Below are 12,561 nucleotides of genomic sequence, written 5' to 3' on the forward strand. Positions count from 1 at the left end.
TAAGAAATCAAGGCCTGAAATTCTTCCTAAGGGACGTTTGTACATGTTGGATGTATGCTCTGACTCAGGTTTCATTTAAATCTTGTTCCAAGCACAACCCTAAGAGGATGATGCTTGTACTGATTTCAACATCACAGATTCATCATCTCAGTTGCAGGGATGGTCTCATCATGGCAGTTTATCAGCTCTCTGGAAGACAGAAGGAGAAAGTCTGAGGGCTAATCAGTACCACTCTCCACAGGTAGGTAAGGCAAGACACAGAGGGACAATTCTCATCTCAAGCCTACTTCTCCATGAGTGAGCTTCTTGCACTTTATCGTTTACACAGGAAAGTTCACACTAAGGCATTTCATTCAGCAAGCACCAAAGAACAAACTGTCTCGTGCAAAATCTGCTCAAATTGAAACTAAATGCATTAATCATGAAGGGGCATAAAGGGATACTCCCCCACCGTGCAAAATGAGGCTACACGCTTCCTGCAGAGGCTTCTGAGTTACCATCAGATACAAGAAATAATTTAACTTTGGGGAGTGGGGTTTTCTCCCCTCCCAAAAATGTTTTTGAATTTACAAGGGTGCCCCTCTGTAAGTAATCTTCTAGTATTAAGAAATGCAGAACCAGTGACAGCAGCAACTGGAACTTCTGTTCTTTGAAGCACACAATCTCTTTTAGCTTCGTGCTTGCCCTTGGCAGAAGGCTATCCCTATGCTCCCGGAATAGTCTCTGCCTTCTCTTGCTTACAGAATGCTTCCCATCAAAGTTAAACTGACTGTTCTGTTTGATACAAGATCTCAAGTCACTACTGACTGTCCAAACTGACTTCAGTCAGGTCCCAGTTTTCAGTGAAGTACTAGAATGTGTCCCACATCTCTGCACAAAAAACCTGCCTATAAGACCTAACAGAAAGCAGTTTTCAGATCCTTCCTGATTACGGACCACCAACAAAAGTCTCTGTGCAAAGTGAATTTCAGAAGGAAGGGTGTCCTCTTCTATCTTTCTTCTCATTCTGAGTTCAAGTATCTGTTCCCTGCGGATCAACAGTATCCCTTTCTTTCATTGGTCATCACATGGCTCACGTGCAATTGCAACCCTCCTAAAAGACCTCCTCTTTCTGACCAAAAATTTGGGAACTACTTGGATTGAAATTCATTGACCTTGGCTTTCAGTTCCCCAACATCCAAAAATCACTGGTCAAGTCTAAAATCACACAATAAAATTGTATGTACATTCTGGCTTTCAACTTTCTGCTTTGCTGTCCCTCAAAGCACTCCAGTTCCCACATTTGCCTAACCATACAGGCAAGAAACACTTTGCAATGGAAGCTGTGCTTCCTTCATAATCGTGGCACTCCCAAGAATTTGTTTTTTACAGAAAAGGGCCTCAAACATTACAGAATTAGAAGAGAAGCAGGGTAAAGTTCCACTAAGGTATACAGGTGCCTAAAAACAGGCTCCAAATTATGGGTGCAGGATGTATCACCTACTCACAAGCACAATCTGGAAACATCAAAGGGAGAGGAGAGGTTCCCAAATTCCAGGCCCCCTCTTTTGTCAGGACATCATTACCAACTCCCCAGCACCCCTGCTTCAGGATCACGGCAAAGACTAGAGGCACTGCAGAGGTAACAAGGTTTCTGCTCTCTAGCACTGAATGCCCCAATTCTGCACCTTCCCCAGAGCAAACCGCCTCACAGACGAGTTGCTTCACCCAAGTGTGAGCTGTTTCTTCTCCCCAAGGGCTGCACCCACGTCCTCAGCTCTCCCAGGCCCCACCCAGCTACAGCATCTCCTCTTCCCACAGCCACCACCTAATCCACAGGATAAATGGTTCTTAAAAGGATGTCAGTCTCAGTTGTTCCCAGTTCAGCCAGCAGATGCCAAGGAGAGGGAAATCCATGCTAGAGGAAGCAGGGTCCTTCCCAGGTTTAATCTCCAAACAAGGAAGATGGAACCACTGGCTAAACACAGTGGTTGATGCAGCTGCGGAATGAGGGATTGCAGAAAACCCTCTGGCTTCTCCTGCCTCTCAGTATTTTCCTGGAGTTCCGACAGAGATGAATGACATGAACACATGACAGTGTTTCTGAAATCCCAGAGCAGGTACAACGAGGAACACAGAGTGTCTTTAGAGAAAAAAAATGCTTTGCATCCGATGCACAGTTGCAAGTAATAGGTGAGGGCAGAATAAATTGCCAGAGGCCAAGCTAAAACCACCAAACCCAAACTTGTATACTAGTTACATACACTCATCTTGACCCACAGACCAGATGTACAAAGCGACAGAGTCAGGGCCATCTACATGGAGAAGAAGAAATAGCACACACATCCTTTCAGTCTGATCTCAATCTTTATGCAAGTTGTTTTAAAGAGGGCTACTGCCACTGTACACACGAGGTAACAGAGCAACAGAGGACTTGGTTCATACCTCCCATTCACTAGGGGAAGTTTTCTTCTCCAGGATGAACTGAACATGACACAGTAATGATTGAGAATGAGAGAACGCCGTGCTGAAATAAATGACTGCAGAAGAGTTAGGACAAACAAGAACACAGCTCAGAACACTGGCTGGTAATTTGCATGGGTAAGATACTGGTATGATTATAGGTTTCCTGGGCCTGTAAAATGGGCTCGTGATACTATCTTTTTCTAAGGGTGTGACAAGAAGCTTTTATTTAATGAAGTTTGTGAATCAAAACAGCTTTAAAATTAATAAGTAGTACTAGGCCTGGGGAAACTCTGCCAGCTGAGGCATTGCTTGGATGGGAAAGAAAAAATACCTTTGAACCTGGCCATAAGCATCTTAAAGCAGATGGAAAAGATATGAAGATTGACTAGCAGCAGTGTGGCAAAAGGAAGGGGGATAAAGGATCAGAATCACAAAAGCACAGAATCGATGCTGAAAGGGACCTCTGGAGATCATCCAGCCCAACCTCTGCTGCTCAAGCAGGGTCAGCTTCAGCAGGCTGTAGAGGGCTCTGTCCAGCTGGGTTTTGAGTATCTCCACAGATGGAGACTCCATTCCCTCTCTGGGGAACCTGTTCCAGTGCCTGACCACCCTCACGGTAAAAAAGCATTTTCATACGTTCAGCTGGAGCACCACACGTTTCTGTTTGTGTCCATTCCTTCTCCTCCTGCCGCTGGACACCACTAAGAATAGTTGCTCTCCTTCTTCTTCCTGTTCCTGTCTTGTACTGGAGAGCCTAGAACTGGAGAGTCCTGGTCAATGCAGGACACAGGGGCTAATCTCCAGTTTCACACTGCAAACGTGCCCAAGTCACTGACAGACAGTGACTACCTGAAGGAGTCCTGGATCCAGCCCTGTCTTGTGGATCAGCAAGTTAAAAATGTGAGTCACTTGTGTCTTAATGGTTACCCAACAGCACCCTGGTTCCCACATCAGTGGAGGTAACCAAGACATCTCTGTCCTTGGGAAAGTGCATGGTAAAATCCATGGAATTTATGGAATGCAGACTAAACACTGTTTACAAAGAAGAGATCTGGATTCCAATTTTGTGTCATCATAAAATGATTATTTAAAGAATCACTGACGTATCTGTGTTTACATAAAAATACTGGCTATAATTGGGGCTTTTATTAAAAACATTTTCATCACAACAGAGCTATGAACCATTTCAACTTCTATAAACTTTTCCAATCTGTCCGTGTAGCACAGAGAATCTGGAGAAGCCGCATCTTCCTAACCTGCAGAGGTGTAATTCCATCTGTCATCTTCTTTTTCAAAAAGATGACATTTTAATTGTCTTTTTCCCCTTTTTCTAAGCTTCAAACCACTGTAGATTTGACTAAACCATTTCAGAAGATATTACCTCTTCGATCAGCAGCAAGGAATAGGGATTTTTGAGTCCAGTGAGTACCACTTTAAAGAGTATTCGGGATCACGAAAGGGGAATTACTCTGCAGTCTTGACAATGGGTGACACCATGGTAAATCTCAGTTACCCACCAGCAAATCATAGAGTGTTACAGACACCATGCTAACTATAGACTAAACTGCATAAAGCAACAGCACCAGCTCAGGATCTTTATGAAACTCTGAGTCAATGAACCCTGCAGGATTTCTAGCTATGCCTTTGCCATAACCCCCAAATTTTCTGTGCTCTAGAGTAATATGCAAAACACTTACGTGGTTCTGGAAAGAAAGAAGCAGCTACAAATGTCTCTACATGGCACTCCCGAACCCAGAGCAGTGGTCAGGGACATGCACACATTTTTGTGGCTGATCCTGAGGTCAGATGACTCAGCCTAATCTAATGCACCTTACTGAGGCTTGTCTGTCAGGTGTGATACCCCAGGTCCCCATTACCCAAGATAAAGGAGACTTAACTGTATTTGGGTAGTCTAAACACGATTGCCGCTACACTTGACCCAAAACCTGCCAGTAACATGCAACAAAACACAAAACAGCTTGTCTGCCTTCTAAAACACAAGCATAATAAAGCTCATTCAAGGCCTACCTGTTTTAAGCGTAGGAACTCACATGGCTCATAACTAGACCTTAAAGGTAGGTTTTGTGTTCTATGTTCAACACACTTCTTTAGCCAGTACACAGGGCTGAAAAGAAAGAGCTGAAAAATGCACCTCAGCAGACTTTATGAGCTGTAATTTCTGTGGATCTCTTCAGCCATACATTGGCCCAGACACTAAAGTCAGCTTTTGGACCTGAACTGCCAGCATTAACCCTAAAAAAACCCAAATAGTACTAAATAACTTACCTTTCAAAGGCACATCTAATGACAACCAAGATTAAAGCAAAAGGAATACTGAGCAGGAGATCACGAGGCTGAGGGTAATGGACATCTTCAGACTCTTGCATGTCCTCCCAAGTGATTCCTGGGGGCAGCCAGAACTCATGGTGCCAGAGCCACTCATACAGAGAATGTGCCATCCTGGAAGGAAGAGAGAGCAGAATGAACTGAGGGCAGCCTCGCACACAGCAAACCTGCCAGCACAAGCCGCTGAAGCAGAGGAAGGATTACACCCTTGCTGAGGTTGCATCTGGCTTTGAAAGCAGAAGAGGTGTGGGATGCACCAGCGCCCAAGGAACTGATAATCTGCTCCCAGATTTTTATCAGGTGCTCGTTGACTGATGACTCCTGGCACAGAACCAAAAAAGGGCTAAAATGGAGATAAATGCCTCAGAATTCAACAGTGTCATTCTCAGCAAGGTGTATCTGAAGGTTTTAAGTTGAATACTGCAGCTTCTCCAGCTCACAGGTTCCTTTGTAGAGACTGACAGCTTGGTATCATGAGGATGCAGCAAGTCTGCTCCAGGGCTGGCTGCCAGTTGTCCTTTCATATGCACATATCCGTATTTTTTAGTCTTTGATCTTTTGCATTTGTTTCTATTTATACACTGTGGCTGCCCCATCCCTGGCAGTGTTCAAGGCCAGGTTGGACACAGGGGCTTGGAGCAACCTGCTCTAGTGGAAGGTGTCCCTGCCCACAGCAGGGCGTTGGAACTGGTTGAGCTTGAAGGTCCCTTCAACCCAAACCAGTCTGGGATTCTACGATTGCAATTCCACTTTGTGTACTTCTGCATGCATTGTAACTAATATTATTCTGAAACTTCACCTTTTAAAAAGTAAAAAAGATCTATCTTCTGCTTGAAATGATTAAGGAAAATACTTCCAGGTAAGAATTTGTGTGCTAAGTGGTAAGCTGGATTCATAATGTAATTTTAAAGACCATGCCTGAAGGTGGGATTTACATACATGATCAGAGCAGCATAAAAGGCAGTGGAATGGGTGTAACAAAGAAGTCAACATGAAAATACTGTTGCGAGATAATTCTGCCTCATACACAAATATGAACTGTACCACCCTCCAATAAAGGCTGCTCGTTCTAGCTGATACCAACAAATCTCCCAAACACAAGCTCTGAACAGAAGTCAAACAACCTCTGGGCAGGCATAGAACAAGGAAAGAGGAAACATGGGAATGAGATGCCATTGAACTCATCTGAACAGCACACATGAAATGCTACCTTACAAAACAAAGGGGAAAAGCATGTAATTTAGATAACTCATGTGATTTACACAGCAAGTGTCTCACCTGAATATCATAAAGCATCTCACCTAGTGGAGGCTCAAGCCCTGGTCCATTTTCTGTAAGGAGAACTGCCTAACAGATTGAAAATTAATCATACAGTTGATTTGTGAGATATCTTTCATTCAGAAGTAGTTAGTTTGTTAGTTAAACTGACTATCTGCCTTATTCCAGAATTTTGCAGAGTCTGAGGGATATCATCTGAATCGTGATGCCTTTTCTGGATTTGGACATTATTATTCATCTCAATGTGTCTGATCCATCTAGAACACGGAAGAACAGGACTCTATTTCTTCTAATGGGACTCACTTTTCCTGCAGCATGCACAGCCAATTCAGTATAACAAAGCTGATCACAGAGAGGTGTAACTGATAGCAAGTGGATGCAAACTTTCTGACCATTTAAGATATACAAAGCAGGAAAACACTTTCCCCTTCTCCCCCCAAAAAAAGGAAAATCATCTTACTAAAACTGCATTCTTCTCCTCCTCCCTGCATGATTTCAGCTCTTGATACCAAAACCCACAAATATAAATACCCCCTACAAATCAGAAGCCTGACATCCTGCAGAACTGCAAGAAAAAGAAGTGGCAGCAAGGCTAATGTCCACTTCACCAGCACCAGAAAGAACTGGACTTTTACCAGCTTTCAGTTTGACATAATCATAGTATTTCCTTCCTGGTGCAGCTTCTGCAACTCTGGAAACTGCGGTTTTGCTCCCACTTCCAGGCTGTTCTCCATTCCTTCTGCTAGCTCTCTTTCCAGTGCAATGCCTGGACAAAAATTATTGGCACATAAAAGGAAGATAAACAGGATTTATAGACTCTTGAAATTCTGTTTTAAGAGTCTGACAATCAAGATGCAACGGTTTTTAAGCTGCCTGACAAATCTCAAGCCTCCATAAATCCCTGGGGCCTAGAGTACATCCTCACTTCCCGCACCAGGGCTGCTTTAAGGTGGGAACATCTGCTACCCACTGCCTGTCCCCTTCTCTGGCAGGGCTGTAGGATCCTTTAGCACTAGTTCCCTTTCTATCTTGCCTTTGGTGATTCAGAAATGGCACCTAAAGCCAGGACCATGGGAAAGTGGTGACAGGGCTCCGTGTGTTGAAGCTACCTGAAGCTCACATGCATAGATGTCAGAGAAATCTTTTCAGACTACTCAATAAACATGTTACTAACTGGTATAGCTCCTCTTGGGTGGCACAGCCCATGGGACAGGCTGGCTGCTGTGCTCAACCTCAGAGCCTCAGTGAATCATGTTTACAGGATGTCCCCAAATCACCTATAGACCGTGTGAACACAAAACTCTACAGTTACAGTGCAGAAAGTATCTCTGTCAAAGTAAACTGTGCAAGTATGGGCTTATCCTGCAACGAATTCAACACACCAGCACTATGAAGCATGGTGGCAGTGCTCCAAAACAGCTCGTGCACTTCAGATAGGCACTGGATACCAGCTTGGAGAAGCCAGGTCGCCAAGCAAGGTGTCTGAATTACAAAGAGCTTTACAAGGCATGAAAGACACCGACCTTGGAAGTGTTGTTAAACTTTCTTAGCTGTTAAAAGTCTCAGCTCTGGTCAGGAAAAGCATCAGGAATACCTAGAACTACATTTCCTCCCTGCTTCAGCTCTGCAGAAAACATGTGGTCAGTACCCCAGGGTTCTCTCACAGTGCAGAGGCAGCAGGCAGGTTAGGGAAAGCTGCCACGGTAGCAAGCTTTGCAATTACACAACCAAGGATTCTCCCTCCAGAACACGAGATGTCTGGCAGCAGCACAAAAAGCTGCAACACATGCTTGGTAAAGCTGAACTCTGCCAAGGGCTCTCTGTGGGGAGGATGTAAAATAAATCTTCCAACTTGCTTAGGGGAAATATTCTTAGACTCAAAGTGCTAAGGAAGTAAACAGCCATTATCTAATATACTCTCATGTGCAAACTATATATAGCCTGGATTACCTTCCTGGAAGATTTCTTTATGTCTGCAGCTATCTTTACACATGGTGAAAATACAGAGATGGCTTCAGTATGAAGTGAGTGCAGAAGTTATCTTCTGCGACTCACACAGGCCAAGTTCCCAAGTGGAGGCAGCTGGAAAGCTGAAGACAATGGTGTGTCTAAAATGCCCTTTGAGCACAAATAGGAAAGCATCAGCAGGCCCCTTTCTCTCTCCAAAGTTTTTTATGCCTCACAGAGCATCCTGTGTTATTAGTTGGAGCTTTGTAATAATACACAGCACCAAGCCCTCCAGCGCTGAATGCAAGTGTAACAGAGACAGCCTCTCACACAGACGAGTTCAGCAAGAACAGAGGGAAAACCAACACCCCAAAACAAGCTCCCCTACCTGACTCCGAACAGATCAGCATTAGGAGTTCACACAGTGTTCAAGGCCACGTTGGACAGGGCTTGGAGCAACCTGGTCTAGTGGAAGATGTCCCTGCCTGTGGTAGGAGGTCCCTTCCAGCCCAAACCATTCCATGATTCTATGACAAAGCTAGAAGCTATTGAAACAATTGGACTTGGTGCAGCCCAGCAGTCCTATCCACACACTTTGTTAATTCTTGCCTTTCCTTTGTTTTTAAACTTGGGGGTTTTATCTGAATCCTTAGAGTTACAAAGGTCTCTGCTGACAGGCTGCACTGAGCTGCTCCAAGGAAAGCAGGAATTTCTGTGGTGGCCAGCCGTAATGCACCTGCAGTATCTGCACATTGCAGCAAAGAGCAGCTCTGAAGGGCTTCCTGAACCCCGAGCCATAGACAGGAACTGGTACTGAAACCCCTTAGGGACAGATTTATGTACAGTTTTACTTTCAAAGCACAGCGTCTAGCTAGAAAGGTCACTCCTTGTCTCACAGGTAAAATGGCTAAACAGGTTTAGCCAGAAAATGTAACTGTGCTGACATGGTCACAGAGTTATTCTGCTGATTCACTTAAAGATTCAAGTCCCAAACTAAACATTAATATATAGACACATGAATACTCATGTAAATTTACATATGTGAATATTGGAGATAAGGGTGGAGAAAAAAGAGAGAGAAGACTGACGAGTCTTTGTGGAAAACTGGATAATCACCCTCTCACTTTTACGATGTCTTGGTATAGGTACCTACCCTGCAGTTTAGACTCACAGACTGGTTTGGGTTGGAAGGGACCTTAAAGCTCCTCCAGTTCCAACCCCCTGCCATGGGCAGGGACACCTTCCACTAGAGCAGGTTGCTCCAAGCCCCTGTGTCCAACCTGGCCTTGAACACTGCCAGGGATGGGGCAGCCACAGCTTCTCTGGGCACCCTGTGCCAGCGCCTCAGCACCCTCACAGGGAAGAGCTTCTGCCTCAGAGCTCATCTCAATCTCCCCTCTGGCAGGTTAAAGCCATTCCCCTTGTTCAGTCCCTACAGGCCCTTGTCCAAAGCCCCTCTCCAGCTTTCTTGTAGCCCCCTTTAGGCACTGGAGCTGCTCTAAGGTCTCCCCTTCAGGAGCCTTCTCTTCTGCTGGCTGTACAAGCCCAGGTCTCTCAGCCTGTTTTTACAGCTACAGCATTAGGCTAGCCATTACTGGATCGGCCACCATTCCCTGCTTACACTGTAAAGATACACAGGAAAGAAAAGATTATACTGGAGTTTTCAAGTTGCTTTTAAGAAAATGATCCATAATTTGCTTTTAAAAGCAAGTTTACATGAGTTTTTAATTTGCTTTTTGACTAACATTCCTTCCCCAACCCTCCTACCTCCACCTTAACCTCAGCACAGCAGATCCTGCTAACATGGATGCAATGGTAATTTTGGTCTTTGCTGTAGGAATTCTCACCCCAATAGCACAGAACTTCCAACTCCTTTCCACATTCCAGCATAGCACTCATTAAATTATTTCCTCATCCTCTCTGCCTCAGAAAGCTGTTTATTTTAGGAACATCCAAGACTTCATGGGCCACTTTCAGCTTTTTGCTATGACAAGCAACAGTGATCCCCTCATTAGGGGGGGATCACACCAAGCTCTATTAGTGGTGTCTCAGTGTTTCTGCATCAATTGTTCATACTAGAAAGCTGTTCCTAAACCCTCTGGTAGGTACAAAATAACCTCAATAAAGAATGTGAATGAGAGGAGTGCCTAGCATTAACATCCACGTTTTTAATACAAAGCTCTGCTGTTAGTCCCCACATATAGAACTTAGCCCACCGTGCTATTTCATTCCTCTTAGTCTGACTATGAAGGCCTTCCAGTTCTTGATGATACCAGAGATGGCCCATTGTCTGCAGGTGGATTATACAGGTTTGTGGGTGAACAATGCCACAGGCACAAACAGCTCCAAAGTGGCTCTGGGCCAAGCTTAGGTCTGCCAAGTCTTATTTAGCTTAAGTGCAGCATCATACTAATGACATTGCTGCCAGAACCAGCACAGATATTCCTGCCAAAGACTTCCTGGTAAAGCCAGTTTTCCCAGGACTTAATTAACCACCAACAGCACAGTGCTGCCACAGGGGAAATGCTCAGCTGATGTGGAAGCACACCACCCTAAGGATGCAGTCACATTGCTGCTCCATTCAAGTTGCTTTATGTTTGTCATGGGGCTAGGGCTGAGATAATGAAAAGCCGCAGAGCCACTTAGATCTTGATGTGCTGGAAACCACAATGGAGAGGTTTGTCCTATCTTTCTGAGAAGCAGTTGAGGTCAAGAAACAGAGTCCTTTGGTTCTGAACAACCTCATCTAGTTGAAGATGTCCCTGCTCATTGCAGGAAGGGTTGGACTAGGTGACTTTTGAAGATCCCTTCCAACCCAAACTATTCTATGATATTTATAAGGGTTCCCTGTTATTTCAAATTGGAAGAGCCATTGTATTCCAGTCTTACTCTGGTCAATACTTCCTGAATTTGCGTTATCACTGCATATTACTCACTTGAACCTTTAACTAATTTGCTAAGAAAGCAATTATTCCAGAATTCCAGGGGTAATTTCTCTCCCAATAACTCTTCTAGGCAGTTTCTTATGTATTTGATACTTCGCACAGTCCTGATGTCTTCCACTTTAACTACCTGTTCCAGCTACACAAGTTCAGACATGCTTACTGCACCTCTCATGCAGAAATAAGTCATTTTAACAAGGAAAGCTCAGAGTAATGTGACAATGGCTGTGTTTTGAACACCCATATTACATTTAATCTCCTCATCTCAGTTTCCAGTGGGTTTTGTCCTATTTTTTTTTTTTTCCACATATTTTTTCTAACATTTTTCACACCTTTTTTCTAACATATATGAAGTATTGGCACTAAAGATTGGGTAAACTTTATAGATAAGAAAACCCCCAAAAATGTTTGCTCCAGAATTCTGAATTAAAGGTACCATTATTTTCAGCATGAGATAGAGATTAGCTAGTGCCAGTCTCCTGCATTAACCTTCTCCAATTCCACTTCAGCTTTGCAATGTTCATTTCCATTTCCTCATCCCTGTTAGCTGCCCTGGTGTTGCTTTAAGTTGCTTTCTGGTACTGCTTTATCACTAACAGCATTCCCTCTGCCTGAGCTCCCTCTCTGTCCCTATCCCTCTGTTGGTTCTTTACCATTTTAAGGCTTTTATTATCAAGTGAATTCAGCTATGGACGAACAGTGTCCAAAGGACTCAGCTGAGATTTATCAATCAAGAAAAATGCCTCTCTAAGAATGTCCTCCCATGGCTAACAAAGAAACCAAACCACACCAAAACCAAACCCACAACACTTTCCTTATAGCTCCAGTCCATGAACCACCCACTGACCATCACTCTCTTGGCATGCCTTCTCCTCACTCTGTCCAAATAACTTCTCTACAGACCCACCACCCTCTTCCCTATAAACTCACCTCCATTTCTTTCAACTTCTTTTGGGGATGATTAGAAGTCTGTTTGCTCTGGCCATAACTGATGCAGAATCTTCAAAGACATGGAACCTTGGGTACGAATCTCTTTACTTGCAGCTAATTCTGCTTTATTTCTCTTCTGTTCCCCAGCTTTCTCATCTCTCTCTTGCAATTCTGAATGTTCCTGTGTTTTCCTTAAAACCACGACTGCTGGCAGAATCTCACCTCTTTCTGGCATGAAAGAAGACTGTTTTTCGTCTCCGACTAGTAGTGAAAGAAACAAAACCACAGTCTCCTTCCCTTTGTAATCATCAACACTACGTTCTCCAGGCTCACTCACCTCATCCAGACTTTGTTCTCCATCTCCTCTTCTTTGCAAGCTGGCTGAAAATTGGAAATGTTTGTGCAGCCTTGTTTCTCCACCAATGACCCGCTATCTTCAACTTCCTGGCTTTCAGATGTTCGCCTCACCTAGATCTACCAGCTGACATTTACTATGAAACTATTTCATGTCTGCTGCCCACCCATGCATCAATTCATTTTACTATTCTTCAACTTTTCCAAGGAACTTTTCACCATTTGCTTACTTCCACCACCAGTCCCAACAGAAGCTTGATTCTTCACTGCTAACTTTAAAAGCAGAAAGGTAAAATTCACCTCCAAAACCCTTTGCCTA

General features: G+C 44.0%; 1 protein-coding gene across 2 annotated transcripts in view; it reads right to left on the reverse strand.

Moving 5' to 3' along the window:
• The window catches only part of CERS4 (ceramide synthase 4), a 38,169-nt gene that overhangs the window by 18,169 nt on the left and 7,439 nt on the right, over window positions 1–12,561 (reverse strand). For both annotated transcript variants that reach the window (XM_030509628.1, XM_030509627.1), the window contains one exon: window positions 4,732–4,905. In XM_030509628.1, the coding sequence (XP_030365488.1) occupies window positions 4,732–4,904 (173 nt within the window). In that variant the 5' untranslated portion in view covers window position 4,905. The remainder of the gene's footprint in view (window positions 1–4,731; window positions 4,906–12,561) is intronic.

This window comes from Strigops habroptila, chromosome 20, assembly GCF_004027225.2.
Source record: "Strigops habroptila isolate Jane chromosome 20, bStrHab1.2.pri, whole genome shotgun sequence".
NCBI lineage: Eukaryota > Metazoa > Chordata > Aves > Psittaciformes > Psittacidae > Strigops > Strigops habroptila.